Source organism: Eucalyptus grandis, chromosome 2 (assembly GCF_016545825.1).
Source record: "Eucalyptus grandis isolate ANBG69807.140 chromosome 2, ASM1654582v1, whole genome shotgun sequence".
NCBI classification, from domain to species: Eukaryota; Viridiplantae; Streptophyta; class Magnoliopsida; order Myrtales; family Myrtaceae; genus Eucalyptus; species Eucalyptus grandis.
The window spans coordinates 48,263,078-48,281,514 of record NC_052613.1 but is presented as its reverse complement, the minus strand read 5'-3'; the positions used below and the strand labels follow the sequence as shown (position 1 = coordinate 48,281,514).

At 40.7% G+C, this 18,437-nt stretch overlaps 4 protein-coding genes across 4 annotated transcripts; 1 reads left to right on the top strand and 3 right to left on the bottom strand.

Moving 5' to 3' along the window:
* The first annotated feature begins 654 nt into the window (after nucleotides 1-654).
* On the top strand, nucleotides 655-3,580 carry LOC104433275 (endonuclease 2). Its single transcript, XM_010045958.3, has 9 exons — nucleotides 655-1,306; nucleotides 1,410-1,581; nucleotides 2,135-2,242; nucleotides 2,336-2,391; nucleotides 2,503-2,586; nucleotides 2,658-2,750; nucleotides 2,866-2,933; nucleotides 3,112-3,185; nucleotides 3,273-3,580. The coding sequence occupies exons 1-9, from the start codon at nucleotides 1,196-1,198 to the stop codon at nucleotides 3,365-3,367; spliced, it is 861 nt and encodes a 286-aa protein (XP_010044260.2). The 5' UTR covers nucleotides 655-1,195; the 3' UTR covers nucleotides 3,368-3,580.
* Nucleotides 3,581-3,648: 68 nt separating this feature from the next.
* LOC104433276 (universal stress protein YxiE) lies at nucleotides 3,649-5,173 on the bottom strand. Its single transcript, XM_010045959.3, has 4 exons — nucleotides 4,767-5,173; nucleotides 4,346-4,437; nucleotides 4,093-4,211; nucleotides 3,649-3,944 (listed from the first exon to the last, which is right to left on the bottom strand). Exons 1-4 carry the CDS (start codon nucleotides 4,990-4,992, stop codon nucleotides 3,866-3,868), a joined length of 516 nt encoding a protein of 171 aa, XP_010044261.1. The 5' UTR covers nucleotides 4,993-5,173; the 3' UTR covers nucleotides 3,649-3,865.
* A 2,581-nt stretch (nucleotides 5,174-7,754) lies between these two features.
* Nucleotides 7,755-9,812, bottom strand: LOC104433274 (universal stress protein A-like protein). Its single transcript, XM_010045956.3, has 4 exons — nucleotides 9,389-9,812; nucleotides 9,040-9,131; nucleotides 8,352-8,470; nucleotides 7,755-8,144 (listed from the first exon to the last, which is right to left on the bottom strand). Exons 1-4 carry the CDS (start codon nucleotides 9,603-9,605, stop codon nucleotides 8,066-8,068), a joined length of 507 nt encoding a protein of 168 aa, XP_010044258.2. The 5' UTR covers nucleotides 9,606-9,812; the 3' UTR covers nucleotides 7,755-8,065.
* Nucleotides 9,813-12,410: 2,598 nt separating this feature from the next.
* On the bottom strand, nucleotides 12,411-17,129 carry LOC104433273 (universal stress protein A-like protein). Its single transcript, XM_010045955.3, has 4 exons — nucleotides 16,680-17,129; nucleotides 16,170-16,261; nucleotides 13,785-13,903; nucleotides 12,411-12,740 (listed from the first exon to the last, which is right to left on the bottom strand). Exons 1-4 carry the CDS (start codon nucleotides 16,864-16,866, stop codon nucleotides 12,662-12,664), a joined length of 477 nt encoding a protein of 158 aa, XP_010044257.1. The 5' UTR covers nucleotides 16,867-17,129; the 3' UTR covers nucleotides 12,411-12,661.
* Nucleotides 17,130-18,437: the final 1,308 nt, after the last annotated feature.

Sequence of the window (18,437 nt, the reverse complement as noted above, 5' to 3'; positions counted from 1 at the left end):
GGGCCGTGTTTAGGCGCGAGGGCACGAACCATCTCGTGTCCATGGGCCAGCACGTCCCGAGACTTGTTGGGCCAAACCCCATGTTTTGATGTTTGGAATTTCAAAACGCAACATTGCAATTTTTCACATCGGACAAACGATTTGAACAAAAAAAGAAGAAGAAGAAATAGAAAAAGAAAAAACATCGGACGAACGAGATAGCCCGTGCAAAATTTTTGTTCAAAGACATCATGCACCAGTTGAGATGAGTACAACATATCTTGCGAAATCAGACTACTTTAATTCCCGGATTCTTTGACATTTTAGGATTGGATCAAAAATAAGTTATTTCTTCATTAAACTTTCCCAGTCTTGACGTGAATGACCCACTTTCAATCAAAATGAAATTATTTCTTCATTAAGCTTTTCCGGTCTTGACGTGAATGACGCACTTTCAAAATATTTGAAGGGATAGATTCAGCCTTAGGGCATGGAAACTAAGAACAAGACTTGGAAAAGGGAAAGAAATGGAAATCCTATTGCTTTGATTTCTTTACTTTTTCCAGTTTCAAATTGCCATTTTCTGCACGCATGCACCTTTCCCTTTTTAAGACCATGAAGATCTTCGTAATCAAATCAAAGTTCATGAGGACAGAATCCCTTCCCCGAAGAAACTTCCTCGGCATCATCCGTCGTTTTAGGAGTCCACAGCTCAAATCCGACACTTCAACGCGACACCTTACCTTCCCAACCACGTAATCACATCCATTCTCGTGAGCTATAATCCGTAAGCGCAACGGCGCAAATCGACCCTTTTCGGAAAACCGGGGAGGCCATGCCTCCCGTGTTATCTCATTCATTAGGTCGACGTAATATCTGAATGGACCCAGATTTGTTTACTTATGGGGACATATGATATGAGAAGATCCCTTGCGATATTCGTTTGATGCGGCATGCGCGAAAATGGACAGCATCGATGTCTGAATCAAGACATGTAAAGGGGGCACGCAGCAGCAATCCAGGAGATTGATCAGTCGTGCAGTTCACACCAGCCGCAGCGACCGGAACCGTTAAAGGAGGGTCTCTCTCCTTTTCACCTTTCCTCTTCTTTTCCTCAGTTCCCACGGACACGGCAACACCGAGTCACAGCTGCAACAGTATATAGGGCCGTTCAGTCGTGAGGGCCACATTGCCTTTTGCTCCACAGGGAAAGAAAATGGAGCGTCACAGAGCTCAAATTACGGCTTTTGTGCTGGCAGTTTCGATTTTTCATGTCGCTCATGGTTGGGGGTCTGAAGGGCACTATACCATTTGCAAGATTGCTCAGGTGAGTTCGTCTGTAACCAGGCCAATATGCTCGCTCCGCGCGTTGTGTTTCATGGTTATAGTTCTAGTCTGTATGATGGGATTCGTGATCTTGTCGTGGACAGTCCCGGTTGACCGGAGCAGCAGCGGATGCGGTGAAGCAGCTGCTGCCGAAATGGGCAGAGGACTTGTCGAGCGTGTGTTTGTGGGCGGACCAAGTGAAGTTCCGTTATCGCTGGTCCTCTGAGCTTCACTATCTCAATACGCCGGACAACCTCTGCAAATACCAGTACACCAGTATGTCATCACTACCATAGCTCCCCTGTTTTGGCTCTGCCCTTGTTTGTGGTTGGCTTGTTTTCCCTCACCAGACCACTCCTAGAATTTCTTTTTGATGTTGTAGAAAGAGTAGAAACACATGGATGAAACGAAAGATCCATCTTCGGTATCTTTACATGACGGAAAGTCGACGGGATTAAATTTAAGTCGCAGCAACAGTTTGCCTTGATTAAGTTGAGGTCACAAATGACAGTCTCACTTGTAAAAGAGGAGTCATTACATGAGTGTAGTGAATGTACTAAACTGACCCGACCAGATCCGACGGGGAATCCACCAAATTAGACAGCCCAGATTCAGTTTAGTACATTCTCCCTTAAAAAAGCAGACTACTTCCATCAGAACTGTTAGCATATAGCTCTTTAGCCAGGATATGCTCAAGATATGTCACCAAGAAACTAGACTCTGATTTTGTCATCTATCTCTCTCTCGAATGAATGTAGTTACAGTAGTACCAGAACGGTGAGTGATCTAAGAATGGTCAAGAGCCTGAGAATCGGCTTTACGCGTGCAGGGGACTGCAAGGATGATAATGGAGAGAAGGGAAGGTGTGTTGCGGGAGCAATCAACAATTACACCTCCCAGCTTCTTGGTTATAAAAGCAATGCTTTACGAGCTGCATGTAAGACCTGCTTAATCATTGTTCCCGAAGTATTTTTCTCATATCTTATGTGATCAATTTCACCGAGCAACTCCTCCTTTGAACTTGCAATAGATAATCTTACAGAAGCGCTCATGTTTCTCTCTCATTTCATTGGAGACATTCATCAGGTACTCAGCTTCCTAAAACGAAATGTGGTGATGTATGGACATAGATGCATGTATTCCACATCATTAAACACGCCATCATCTAAGGTTATTCTAATGTGATGTTATGTGCAGCCTTTGCATGTAGGCTTCACTACAGACAGAGGGGCCAACGAAATTGAGGTCCGCTGGTACACCCGGAAACAAAACCTTCACCATGTACGTAAACTCAACCTATGCTAAAGTTTAATGCTAGGGAAAAATTGTGACAAAACCTGTGGATTGTGCAGGTTTGGGATAGTAATATAATTGAGACCGCTGAAGAGAGATACTACAGCTCAGACACAGACGGCCTTGTTGATGCTATCCAGCAGAACATCACGGTCTCTGATATATATGCAACTTTGCAGATCTATCTAATAAACTTTATTATTTTATTCGAGAGTTTAATGCACGTGATGGTCATTTCTTTTCTTGCCTTGTGATATTCAACAACAGAATGATTGGGCAGAAGAAGTTAAAGGCTGGGAGACCTGCAGTTCTACCAAGCCACCTTGCCCAGACATGTACGTTTCATAACCACACTAGAGAGAAAAAACACTCACGGATTTGAGATTTTGCAGTCTCTTGAGGAATTGTCTATTTTTCATCAATCATCATCAACTATCACATGTTTTATTAATTTCTTCCAAGTCAGCAAATTTTATCTATCATACACTGGATGAGGTTATATGAATGTCACAGATATGCATCCGAAAGTATCGCCGCGGCCTGTCAGTGGGCATACAAAGGTGTCAGTGAAGGTTCGGTATTAGAAGGTACGTGATTCTACTGCCATAGTTGGAAGATTCTTCAGACAGTCTTCATTGCATATGTCTAACAACAAGCATGCTATTATCTCGCAGATCCATATTTCCTGTCCCGTTTACCTACCGTTAATCTTCGGTTAGCTAAAGGGGGAGTTCGACTTGCAGCCACTCTAAACCGCATTTTCATGTGAGTGGCTTCAAGTTCTGGCTGAAAATATGGGACTAAAAGGAGGACAAGGTGAAGATTTAAGGCATATTGGAGTGACAGAGAGCTACTCACAGACTACAATTGCAGTTCATGCTTGTATAGGTAGTCATATGTTCATAGCCTACTGCTTTCCATCTTCTTGAATTGCCCAACTGTTCAGTCCGTTGTCACTAAATAAAGACATTCTGTCTATTAATATGTTTATCAAGAAAGAAGACGATTCACCAAAGAGATAAAATCACAGATACAAAGTGAGGTACGAAATATAAAGGAGTGGAACAATATCCTTCTGCTTCTGATTGACAGGTATAGATGAAATTACGTGCATAGATTGTTTGTCCCATTGCATGCAATACAGACACGGAGAGGGAATGGATTCATAACATATTCCACACTTAACATATTTTCAACAGCCAAATATTTACAGATGCAAACTGTCAAATAGATTTTTACACACAAACATGTACCGACTTTCCTATCTTCAGTGCGCCTTCTTCACTACAAGAACAGGACACTTTGCATACTGAACACAGTAATTACTCACGCTCCCAAGAATAGCCCTGTAAATTAGAAAAAGATCAAACATCACTCCAACACATTGTGATAGAACGAGAAAGATCCTTGATTAAGATCCTCGATTAATTCATATAGTCAGAGGAAAAACAATGACATCTACTCTCCCTTTATTAATATAGTTATGAGACTAACTGTTTGATTCTTCCAAGTCCGTGGTCGCCTAAAATGAGAAGCGTGACATTGTTCTTTTCCACTGCATCACATATTGCTACTTTCGGATCCCCAACTTCAGTAATAGTCTCTGCACTAACCTGCAATTTCACAGCAAAGTGCAAATTAAAATTCTCCACATACAAGCTCATTCCAATGACTCCAAGCATGTCCTATCCCAATCGTCACGTTTGTTCCAACATGAAAAAGAATCAAAGGGAATTGAATGAATTACCCCTCGAGCAGCGCAAATCTCCTTGGCCTTCTCCAAGAGAGCCAGCGTGAGCTTCCTGTGTTGCTCTTTGACAGAATTAACAAAGTCTGGAGCTGTAATTGCAAACGCAACATCCAACTAATCCTTCACATATTGTAATATAACAAAAAAAAACCCTTTAATTTTTCAATGCAACCTCATAAGGAAAACTTCCTTTTTCTTTAATTGAAACCAAATACATGTTTAACCTGCACGCCGCCACAAGTTAGAAGTTCACCGGACAAGGAACGACATTACTAGAGAGAGAGATGACTTTTGGGGTTTAACGGCAACAACGGAGCAGTACATGCGAGTAGGGACGAGATCAGCAGCGAAGAGGGGAGAGAGAGAGAGAGACTGCAGGGCAGAACATGGGAGCAAGAGAAGAGTTTGTGGGGTTTACCTGCAGAAACAGGGCAGTACATGCGAGCAAGGCCGAGATTAGCAGCGAACGAGAGGTTCTGCTGAGAAGGGGGTTGAGCCATAAAGACGACGAGCGGCGAGTTCACCAGCGAGTCCTTGAGGTTGTCGAGGGCCCACACGAGAGCGTGGTGGCTGCACTCGCTCTCGTCAATCGCCACCATCACCTTCCTCTTGTCCCCGCCATTAATCGCCACTACCTCCGCCATGTCTCCAGGGCTTAACCAACTAGAACCTCAGCAACCGACAGGACAAAGGAAGACGATGCCCACCGAAAAGAGAGAACTTCCTGATAGGAACAGCAGCTTTCTCGGTCGCGTGTGAACGTGCCAAAGGGTCGAAGAAAGACGGTGCCTCGCTGGTTTTCGAGGTTGCCGAGAGATGAAGTGATTGGTCCGTCATGGTAGTTGGGAAACAGGAGGCGGTTTTTTCTTTTTTCTTCGCAGGTCAGAACGACCAGTCAAACTTCGGAGTTTCGCCGCCTACGGGGATGAAATTCAATTCGAAACTAGAGACAAAATGGAGGATAAGGTCCCCTCTCTTAGTGCTTTTTCTTCGCTCCTGCATCATTTCTTATCCTTCAGTTTACTCTCGCCACGTGGTTCGTCTGCAAAAACGCCACGACCACCGACCATGTCCTTCTTTCAGCGCGTTAACTTCGGAGGGAAGCAAGGGAAATAACTTCGGAGGGAAGCAAGGGAAATCTAGGGATGAAAATCCGTGGAAGGATGGGAAAAATTAGCAATTTGGATCCTTCAAGATCGTCTCCTATGTGGGTTTGCCCCACAAAAGTCACCTTCGTGTCGCTCTGTGCACTTCACTTTGGTAAGCTCGGGTCGATATGTTGTAGGTACACTTCTGGCATTAACTATACCGATAATTTAGGTGATGTGGGACTTTGCTCTCCTTTTGTACGCCGTTTCCTTTGAAGCGATTGAATTCCGACAACAAAAATGAAAGAAGCGGTAGTGACCACGAGGATTTTGAGATGAAATTGATGCAGATTGTAAGAAGGTAAGTGGTGAACTGAAACAAAGGGAAACTTTGGGGCAAATGTGAAGCTGGGTGCAAGTTTCAGGGAAGAAACAGGGCCGTCCCCCTTCGGTTATGCGTCATATGTTCTTGTACCCCACTTGACGTGTATTAAATGAACATTTCGCCGTGGATACATTCAGACTATGTTGACAGCGAACACGGATCGATTCTCTTTCTATTAAAAGGAGCGATGTCAGAGTTAGGGATGTGACATTTATCCATCTCGGTTTCCAGTTCTTTCTACTGGGTCATTGGTGTCTAGAATGATGAATCATTTGTTCAATCAACTTCAACGTCACCGGAACACATCACGGTAAGCGACCTTGTTTTGTATATCTAGTCTAGTCATTAAGTGATTGCTAAGCTAGCCTTTGTGTCGAAATATGATGAAATATGTCATCACTAAGAAAAATATATAATCTTTTCCCCTCTTCAACAAATGGAATACATTTCTCAAATCAACACGTAACCTTTCACAACTCAATTCATTTGCTAGAAATGCTTTTCGTACAATCTTGAAATTATTTGTAAACTCATTATATAAATCGGAATACATTTTAAAAACAATTGAAAATCCATTTCATAAATCAGAATATATTCCATAGATCATTTCAGAATAAATTTCATAAACTAGGTTCACAATTTAGTATATATAACATTTTGCAACACATTTTCTAAAACATCCTAAACCATTTTGAAATATCAAAACGTAATAAATACCCATTCTAGATTTTTATGCTATAACTCGTACGATACTCAAATATTTATTACTTTCACAGGAATTTACAAATTCAGAGAAGAAATAGTATCATTTACTTGAGAATATCTATGAAACAAAAAAGATTACTTGAACCATCAAATTCGCAATTATATCAAATCAGCAAGAAACAACTTTGAAATTGAGTAAAATGGTACCTCAACTATAAAAATTATGCCCGAAAGTTGCTGGATGTGTACTATTCATCATCGCAGGAAACTTTGAAATTTTTTTTTTCGATAAAATATAAACTAAAATACTATAACTCCACGACATCTTAAAATTATATGTATGTAGTCTGACAAGTTCTTAATCGAACCTCAAATTTGACCTAATCTTGAATTTGTGCCCAAACTTCGAATATTACCTTAGTTAGATGAATGAAGAGCACGATCATTTAGTGGACGTTATAATATGCAGTTGAATTGGCTCGGAGAGATCTCTGAAACGAAATCCTTTTCCCCCTTCTTCTTCTTTCTTTTATTTTTTTCGTTTTCCTTCGTACGCGTGCGGTCGGCCACTTCTATTAACCGAGTGGTCCACTTCCCTAGTGATGCTGCTTAGACTCTACAGCTTTTCACCTTTTTTTTTTTTTTTGCTTTTCCCCTTTTCGACTAGGTTTAATACCCAAATATTACAATTGGTTACATTAGCATCGGCAAATCTCGCTCAAAACATGTATTACGCAAGTGGTACTTGCGTTCTACACTCGATAAGAGCCGCTCTATTTCTGATAGTAAACATGACAACATTTAGCTCTAAGCTCTGTTCCTCCTTCCTTTTCTCTGTCGTCACACGATCAATGTTGCTTAAAGCATTAAATCGGATGGCTAAGGAAAAGGATAGATTCAAGCTCCTCCCAACTCTTTTTTATGTGCACTCATCTTTTCGCATGAACCACTCATACTGCGTAGACTATTCTTAAAACCATCAAATTGGCAAAAACGGTGCTCCCTGCTTTTCTTTGCAGGAGCGACTAATATGCTCCTTTTCAATCTAATAAACTGAAGAAGCAAATCAGGCTTGCTTAAAGTTTTTCGAGTGTCATCTTATTCTCTTCTTACAGCTGCACATGCAGAGTCGAGTCCTAACCAAGAAACCGTGTTGTCTTGCTGGTGTTCGCAAGAGATTTTATAAACTAGAGAAAGATACTCTTCTGCATAGAGCATGACAATACAATCAATGTTGAGAACATTCTTTATCGGAGCAATGTCTGTTGAAAAGGCCAAAAAAAATTGTAAGTGAAAACATTTCTTTTTTACTAATAAAATAGACGGAGCAACAGACCATGGTGACAGCAACTGAGGTAATCGCACCTGGATTCTTGTGAACAGTGATTAGTTATAGACAGCTCTGAATATGAATTTACAGACCTAACGGATTTAGCTCAGATGAGATAATCTGCCAACTCGTACACAGTGAGGAATTTAGTACATTCACTTCGGTGGTCATATAGCTGACATAAACCGATATAAGCAGTTTTGCAACGCTTATTCTGGTCCCTTCACCACAAGTACCGGGCACTTCACATTATTCAAGCAGTGATCGCTCAGACTCCCCAAGAAAGCCCTGCAACGAACAACTAACTTCATCATTCTCACAAAACAGAACCGAGTTTTAAGCTTTGATCTTTGATCTAGCACTACGCTGTCAATTGTCATTATGAGAAGAAAATGATGGAGAAACGAAACGCTGGAGTAACGATATGGAGTTGAAAGAGACGATATGGCACGAAAGCACTGGCTTTTCAGGACTTAAATAGAAAAGGAATCTAACCTCTTGAGGATTCCATGAGATTCATGCCCCAGGACAAGAAGATCGACGTTGTTCTTGTGTGCTGCATTGCATATGGTAACTTTAGGATCTCCAGCCTCCGTGAGTGTCTCCACTTTCACCTGTCAAAACAATGAAGTTCACTTCTCGAAATGCAAGCCCAGAAAAGATTTTAGATTGTGATGTCCATGGGCATGACTCAAATACAAGTTTTGAAAGACTCTGCAATCGGAATGCTTTCTTCAAAAGGAGCTAGAAGGAGCTAGATCTTGAATTTGCAGTTGAACTTGAACAGAATTTTTGTCTGAAGCAGCAGCCCGTGTTTTGAGCCTAAACAGAAGATCCATGGACATCCGTTTCAAATCTGCGGATGCAATAAGACTGATAGGATTCGCCGATAACACAGGATTTGAAGTTTGCCGGTAGATACTGCGATACCCCATATTTTACTAGGCTAAAGCCCTTGCATTAGTATGTTTTTGAAAGGTTAGAGGCTGAGGCTTCCTAAAATTTAGTTTGTAGGGAAGTATCGATCACCAGAACTTTTTCTCCTTTTTCGTGCCATTAAGTTCATTGAGCGATAAGCATGAACTTGCCATCTCGTGAGACTGTCTAAATATTGATCATAAAACCACGATTAAAAAGATCGGGAATAATGAAGATCGTGAAGAGAAGTATCCACTTTCAGTACCCCTCGACTCGCACAGATGCCTTCGGCCTTCTTCAAGATTCCCAAGCGAATCTTCTTACTTTGTTCTTGTGCCGGCTTAAAAACCTCCGGCTCTGTTCCATGTTCCAAAACAGAGCAAAAGATTTTCATCAGATAAAACGACAGTTTATTAACTTCAACAGTTCAGTAACTTCGGGAACACAAGGCAAGAACTTCAATTTTTCAAGGCATATAGTGATTGGAAACCACCGATAGCCTCCCCACATACACAATCTCTCAACAGAACAATTGAAACTACTTGAACAGGAGTATATCTGAAAAACGAACAATGGACAAAGAGGAAATGAAGCAACCCATGTTGGTACCCGACCTGCTACGCCTTGAAAATATAGGCGAGCCAAACCAAACGGAGCTGCGAATGCAAAACCACGGCGCGGAGGTGGCTGCGTGGCGAAAAGAACTAGAGAAGAACTCCTGATCGATTCCTTGAGATTGTTGAGCACCCACATGAGGGCATAGTAACTGGAATCACTCTCATCTATGACCACCATCACCTTCTTCTTCTCCCCTTTCCCTCCTCCATCCATTTCTCTACAAGTTTTTTACCTCAAAAGCCACAGCTTTGGTCTTTGGAACCCGTTTCTGATGTTCAAAATTGCAACTGTCATCAAAATGCACGCGACCTCTTAAAAGAAGGGAAAAGGAAAGGGACCATAGGAGGCAAACCATAGGAGGCAAACTTTATGCCTCATTTGCAAGTACAATTAAGAGCCTTATTTCCAATTCCAGGACTTCTGCTTAAGCTGTCAATTAAATGCTAAAGCAATTCAAACCCACCATTTGTCAGAGGTCATCACATGTGAATTATTAAGCAAAACCATGACAAAAACAAGAAAATTATTAAGCAAAGCTCATGGGTCATTTTTTTTGCACACTGAATTGAATAAAGCTGTTGACTTTATCATATGATGCACCTTGCAAAATAGCAATTGAAGGTCTTGTTACAATTTTTTTTTGGTCAAAAAAGGTCTTGTTAAAGTTGACAAGGTCCATAAAACTAAGGCTTCGTTTGTTTCATGGAAAATGTGGCGTTCCGGTTCACGAAATCATCTTCCAAAAATATAATAATCATATTTTCTAGTGTTAAGCTGAAATTTGAAATGGAGTAGAAAATATTTTCTACCGTTCAGTAAAGAAAATCTTTTTGGGCATCCACCCATTTTCAATAATTTTATTTTATTTTTATTGCCGGCCTATGGCAAGGCGTCTAGCGAAGTCAAGCTAGCCCAAGGTTGGCAAGCTTGAGCCTCGCTAAATCCGACGAGCTGGGCAGGCCTTGGGCCTTGCCTGAGGTCGCCAAAGCCCTCTAGCTAGCAACGGCCGAGCCTCACCAACTCGTGGCAAGGCTCAAGTTGGCTTGTGGCCAGCGACCGACCAAAGCCAAAGAAGAAGAAGATAAGGAAAGAAAGAAAAAAAATAGCAAAAGAAATTAAAATTTTATTTTTTAAGAGAAAATAAAAAAAAATGGAATGAAAATGTGTTTGGGGAAAAGAAATGAGATGGAATAAGTTATGACAAATGTTTTCCACTTTTCAAAAGTAAAAAAGATTTTCTCCATTTTTGAAGGTATTTTTTCCAATAGTGGAAATTTTTTTTCATGATGAGTTCATTTTTCATATAGGTAAATTTAAAAAAGATTTTTTTGAAAATTATTTTTCGTGAAAATGAACGGAGTCTAAAGCGAAAGGTGCAAGGCATAGAATACTCTAAGGGACTTCCACCGGGAGGTCGCCTTGTTGGTTCATCAAAATCTTTTCGAGGCTGCGGAGAATAATTCAGATAAGCCAAACCAGGGGCACCATAGACACGTGTGTCCCTTGGGACAAGTGGTCGGCAGGCTGATTGCAAGGTGACCGTTTTTGTTCATCAAAATCTTTTCGAGGCTGCGGAGAGTAATTCAAATATGTCAAACCAGGGTCACTAAAGACGTGCCTGAATGGTGCTTTTTTCTGTCCTTAGGGTGCTTTATGCTGTCTTCTCTTGGGAATTTGATGAAGCTGTGTAGCCAAACATCAACCTAGATTAGCCCCACGCTATAAACTTTTTGATGTTCTCTTTGGAGCTCTAGCCATGATATGTTTCCACGTATCCACAAGATTGGTCAGTGAATTTCGAATTTGTACGATGCTTCATGAGATATCTCAATGTCCTTACACCCCAACTCGGGCCATCTTACGTGTTCACTCATTCGATATTTGGCTAATTTATCATTGAAAACTATGAATAATTTCATATGGCATGTCATGAGGTCAATCGTATTTATGGAAAGCAAATCTTTAACCACCGGAGGAGCTAATGAAACTCCTGTAGAGTAGAAGCTTGCACGGAACTACTCTTACCATAATCATATTAAAAAAAAAAAAAAAATCACAAGATTTTGTAACAACAAACATAGTAATGAAAAGCTTTCAAGGTTTTTGTTGAGAGACTTCCTATTCTCAAACGAGCTATCATTAAATCATCCGAAGCAACATTTGAAAATCGAAATTTTCTTTCTCTCAACCCAGGACATATAACTAATTACATGTGAGTCATGAGATCATTATGAATTTCATATGAGATTCACAAATTTAACAACTTACATGAAGTGGGTTTTACATGCACCAAGTAATAATTTTTTTGCAAAAATCAACCGGTAGTTGAAGTGCTCAGATTTTTTACTAAATGTTGCATCATTCAAATAGTCTCTCTCTCTCCCCACTAAAGTAAGTACAGGGCACTTGGAAAAGAAATTGGACCGCATGGAAAGTGATTAAGCCAAGTCGCTGATAAATCATGATCCAAACGCATCCGCGCCTTCTTTCCTAGGAATGCAATGCGATTTTTCAAAGCCATCAATTTCAACAGATTCCTAAAATGAGATGATGGGTGCTTTTAATATCAATTTCGGATCTGGCACATGATGTTACGTTTTTCGGGATCTCTGAGGTCGTCGGTTGGCTGAGCGGTTTTGCTTACTTTCGGTGCCTCACGGATCGAGTAGAAAACAATTCTCTCACATCATAAAAAAGCTTCTTTTTTTCTTTTTCTTTTTTACTGTTGTTAGCCCACGTCGCCAATGAAAGTCATGTCCTGATGATTCCTGAACCAGCAAAAGGTGTTACTTTACCATTCAGAAAAGGAGAACGTTCGTCATCTTCAACATTATAGAGCTGAACAGAGGAAAAAGGTCCTGGGAGACAAAAGTAAAATCTACAGAAACTCGAGGGATCATTAGTGAGTGATGAGTGATGAGATTGATTGATGAAACGTTATCTCAAACACCGTCGTTAAACATCTACTTGCGATACCAAGAGTCGCCACAGAGCTAGAATGATATTGTATGTGCAAGATTGGAGAATGCACAAAGCGTGAAGATTTGAGGGCTGATCAGCAAGTATATTACGCATCTTAAACATATATCACATTGGAAGACATCAACATTTGACGTTGTGGTGAAGTAATGAAACAACACTGGGGGTTTATTGAAAGTTACATCCCCCCATCAGTCACATGAATCGGTGAAGCTTGCAACTATGGTACTAGCTTCTGCTGAACTTTCTTGACTTTAAACTTGAGACAGGAGATGGTAGATGCTGATAGGTCAAGCTGGCTTCTTCACCACAAGGACAGGGCCCTTTGCATTATGAACACAATAATTGCTTACGCTACCCAGAAACGCCCTGTCACAATTGGAGCATTGATAAGCATACGGGAGACGGTCTTACGGACGGGCCCAAAACGAGAAACAAGAAAAAAATTCAACTAGGTCCACAATAATTCTCAAGCATATCGCTTTCACATATGAAACGCGGGATATAGACATATAGCTTTAAGGATCCTAATAGTAAGGTGACTAATATTATTCTATCATTTGAGCAGCTAACCAAGTCTAAACATGTTAGTCATTTGTAGGTTAAATTGTACAAAATGAAGTTGACAGAGCACAGCTGCAACAGAACATTATCATTGGTAAAAGACATGGTTAGAATAGACGATACCTGTGACTTAGTTTTCCAGAGACATATCATGGCGCCATCTCATCACAAACTAAGTTATAAGAATAGGCTCAATCCTACTAGGTTTGGACTTTCGTGGCCAAACTGAAGGACCATCTAGACTTAGAAAATTACAGACCAAACTTATTTATTAATGGGTCTGGAACCAAACTTTAATCATATTGAATAGGCTAGTCCAGTTCAGTTCCAAACTGAATTAAATTTCTCTCTTTTTCTTTATTAATCATTCTCTTTTCCAAAATATTAGCATATTAAGAGGTGCCCTAGAACGATAGCTAAATATTAAACATCAAACCAGCACTACACAGACTAAAGAATCGGTGAAAATTTGTAATAGTTGTTGGGAAAAGGCTAGAACTATGAATGTTTTGCAACCAGAAAACGTGTCATGGGATTGCCTATTGAATTTCAATTGATTTAATCACTTTAGAAGCTTTTTGACAACTACCTCCATATCCAAGAAAAGTGAAAAGGAAAAAAAAAGAAAAAAAAGAAGAAGAGGAAAACTTCACTTTGGTTCTGCCGTTCAGTATTATTAGAGAGAAGTTCAGATCAAACTGAACCGCCGTGACACAGTTCAGTTCTTGTTAACGGGATATAGGAAGCACACTCCCGGCCGAACCAAACTGGAAAAGTTCGGTTCGCTTAGGCACTTGGCAGTTCAAACTAACTTGAGGTCAGCCCTATAAGACAGATAAAGTGACCAACCTTTTTATTGCTCCACGACTGTGGCTGCCCAACACAAGCAACTGGATGTTGAGTTTATCGACTGCCTTGCAAATTTCCTCTTTGGGATCCCCAACTTCTGTCATCGTCTCTGCATTGACCTATTTTAAAAATTCGTTTATCACATTAGACAGATATTTGAATTGGTATAGTTCCACGAACCATATCCGGAATAAAATCCACAGAATTCAAGCATCCAAATCGTTATTGAAGGTGGGAGCTTTGGGTTCCTGATCTCAGATCATTTGTTCAAAACAAAATGCTGCTTTCATGGAAGTGTACTGCCCATCTTGCTCCACAAATTAAACTTCCATGTTCTTCCAAAATGGACAGTTCAATCATCTAATGAGGAGCTTATGATTAATCTTGATGGAACAAATCATAACCGCATATTTACCACCATGAAATTAATGCATTGGCATCATTCACTTTGGAAGGAACGTTTGCTTTTTCTCTGCTCGGACAAATTGCACGTGCATTTTTACTTAGGCAATGGATGATGTCAACGAACCTCTTACATGTTGACTTTTGCACTCTCCCTCAACACCTGCTATCTTCCTATATATCGTATCCCCTGACTCTCAAAATTCACAAACTCAAAACTTCAATTCGATACCCTACTAGCAATTTGCTCTTATGTTGTAATTCATCTCTTTATCAGCGGAAGATTCTCTAGTGGATGAAGTGATAGTGTAACTGAAGTTCAACACGCTTCGCTATGCTAGTGAAAGACCAAGCTATCAGCTAAGCAGATCATCAGTTGGTTTCAACACTGTGCAACAGCAATGAACTTGGTCAACTTAGTGGTGCAAATCCTTTAACAACTGCATTAATCGACAATGATCTATCTTAACAAATTACAATGGATTAGACTAAAAAGAGAAAGCTGTCGATCTATTCTTCTTCAACTGTTCCACAGTTAAGACGGACAAGCTGTTTATGTAGCCAGTCATTGATCAGTGAAGTATATGTACTCAGGCTGTGAATAGGAGAGTTGAAAGATGATAAGGGCTTCATTGTTGAATCTCTGGGATTGGTAAGATGGCCACATTATTGTCAGATTCATGCTTGGGTATCTCTGTATATCTTTTTATGTTGCAGCACCTCATCCTTGGCTTGCTATTTAGCCATTACATAAAGTGCTTTGGTAGCTTTAACTTTCATCTCTTGGGCCTCTTAACATCATAGATTTTATTTTAAAAAGCTGCTATTCTTTTAAGACTTAAGTACTTCACAAGCTGGACATACCACTCTAGGGTCATACTACAACTTATGCTTGTTCTGACTCTGCCTCTTGGAGATAACTCATTTGCCACCCACTCAGCTATTTGTGTAACAGTTCACTTGCTTCCATTTCCTTTATTCTTCTATTATGTCCTCTCCTGCTGCACCTTTTTATATATAGATCAAATAGATCAAATTCACTAAGCAACCTTCAACTGCAGAGAGCATATGTTAGACGCCATTGGGGGACATTTCAAGAGAACAGAGATGCCTTCCAGCCAAACAAGAGACGGGAAATAAAGTTCTCTCTAGGCTTTGGTTAATGCCTTTAGTTAGGATGGATAAGTATTTGACTAGTGCAATTGTCGAAGAGCTTTTACCAAACAAATCGATGGTAACATTATACAATTGCTAAAGATAATCAACCAGTGACTTGCCCAGCCAAGAACCCAGTATTTCCTAGTTTGTGTAGACATTGAGATGATATGCCGTCACCAAAGATGAATAAATTGCCAATATGTATTCACTCGTAAACTCTACTTCGAGCGATAAATCTTGAAAATGGATGTGGATGAATGATCACTAGAAGAAGAGAGTAAGCGGCAATGAGGAGCATGAAAGTCAACACCAATATAAGATGTGTTAACCCGATTCAAAACTTAGATTCAAATGTGAGAGAGACAGTCGATGCTTAGATTTCCTACTTATGGAGACTTTGCCTGCTTGAGGAATAAGCAAACTTCCTTCTACACAGACTTGCAGATTCATGACAACTAACATTCATCTCACAAGTCCTCTGTCTTCCCTGCCTTCGAACTTCTAACCTAATGACCTGGGTTTACTTTAGGAGATGCCAAAGTGTGAAGTTGATAAATTAGGAATTGATGCAAGCATAGAACGCTCAGCGCGTTGTGTACAAGTGTTCAAAGTAAAACGAATCATCCTGTGTACCAGGCTCAAGTGTTTTGAGTGAAGTCTTCTGTTACCAGGACCATAATATTTGTAACTCCTGATTAATTCATTTCTCATGATTTCTTTCTCCATGTCACACTCGCGTTAATGTGTTAAACAAAAACATGGATGCGGACTCGTATTATGATTTTTACAAACTATTTCGAATCAAATTGTGGTCCTCTTGCTTACCCCATGTTGAGAGCAGATTTCCTTAGCCTTTTCAAGCAGGCCTAAAGTGAGCTTCTTGCGATTTTCGTCGAGGCTTCTGATCAAATCAACAGCTGCACAGCAGAAAGAATTATTTAAAAACCATAAGCATATCCTCGGCTAAAGACGAATTAAGTTAGAAGAAGACAAGGAGCACAGAGTATCCAGATGGTCTGCACAAGGTTCAGCAAGTGAAATTTGACCAACTGCACTACAAAATGGGACAAAGAAAGGCAGATATATTGCAAGCGAGCCACAAAAATTCTAGCATAAAATAGGGAAAAGATAATACAGGAGCCAAGCCAACCGAGGCAAATTGATGCAAGGAATTCTTAACCGACCGCGCTGATCAAAAGATAATCTCAACATGACAACAATCCGCTACGATCGCGAGAGATTTAACAGCTTTCGAACCTCAGCCGGTAGTTTTGATGGATCCACTCAAACTCAGTGATCACGGTACAAATTTAAGAGAGAGAGAGAGAGTCTCACGGGCAGCTCCATAAGAAGCAGCATAAACGGAGCCGTAGTTAGATGAAGGCTGGACTGAGAAGACGATGAGCTCGGAGCCGGCGATGGAGTGGCCCAAGTTGTCGAGAGCCCATTCCAGAGCATAGTGGCTGCACTCGCTGTCGTCGATCGCCACCATTATCTTCTTCTTCGCGTTTCCCTCCTCCATTTTCGCTCACACCCTCGAATGATCAGCGCCCTCCTGCGGTCGAGATCCCTTCTGTCCCTCCTCCCCGTTTGATCAAAGCTATATATGGTAGAATCCGACACTCAAGAAACTGCTGCGGGTCGTGGTCCTTATCCTTGCAAGGGCTGCATCACCTACTCTTCCCAGTGAAATCCAGAGTCCATTCCAAGGTGATCAGGTGGTTTTCCTGAATCACCGTGGATTGTGTAGACCGGGATGGAGACAGCCAATCAGAGGCCAGGGCGTGGAAAACGATAACGTGTCGATGTCTCGATTCAAAGCCATTCTCTCCAAACTACCGATCAAAGCCCCGCACGTAATTTTGCGGCGGGTCATTTAAAAGTTAGTTGGTTCGATGATTGAACAGAGGAAGCCTCCAGACTCGAGAGTATACTGTGTGCGCACGCGGCAATCTGTGGTTGATTACAGCTGGACGTTATCCTCCATGACTCATTTCTCTAATCTAGTGTCAATTTCATTTTAAAAAGGGAAAGTTGTATAAGTCATCCTCAATTACGAAGTTTCAAGATTGTGCTCTGCATTAACACCACAGCCCAGCAAGGATAATTGTCCAAAAAATCATAGACTTATTATCCTCTTGTCAATTTAATCTTAAGCCTTTTAATTATGTCAATTGAGTTTTAAACTTTTTTTATATTTTATCAATCGAGTTAATCTGGTCAATTTTAATCAAAATTCGCTAACACGGATAATAAGCATCTTATATAGTATGGCCAATATTGATTGAACAAGTTTTAATAGTTTTTTTTTTTTCCTTCTCTCTTCTTTTTTTTTTTCCTCCACAAGGCCTCGTCAATGGCCAATGGATCGCCACCCTTGCCAACCTCAAGTGAGAGCAACCCTTGCTAGCCCTTGGCGAGGGTCGCCATCACCTAGGCAATAATGAGCTACCCTCGCCTGGATTGACTAGGGTAACCCTTGCTCTTGACCAATTTGGTGAACGGCTATGAGGGCGACAAGGAGGGCTACTATTATTGAAGGTTGGTGATCTTTGCCAACCATCAACTATCATTGATGGCCTGCGAGGGGAAAAAGAAAAAAGAAAAGAAGATGAGAGGAAAAAAAGAAGTAAAAGAGAAATAAAAAGGAAAATAAAATTAAAAATTAAAAATTGTCCATGTGAACGTTATTCATGTAACATAAGATGGTCGTTGTAAACTTCACGCCACTTTCCATGTTCCACATGGAGTGATACCCACGAGAAGTACCTACTTCTGCTTTCCGTTTTAGGTTCATGCAGAGGCATCTCAAAGAAAGTCATCACGTTACTAGCCACAAAAGATACACGCGGGCAGCAATTGCGACATCCAGGACAGCCCTCTAGCACCAACTTTCCTGTAGGCTTCGGTACCCAACGGTAGAAATTTTGAAAGTCTTCAAATGGTCTAATCAGCTTGTAGCGAACTTTTGGACCCTTCCTGTGATTTGAGAGGGAGAGGAGAAGAAAAATCGGATGGTGATTGGAGTCACTGCATACTGTCGACATAATTTCTGACTATGCTATAATGCTTGCACGAAGATACTCATGAACT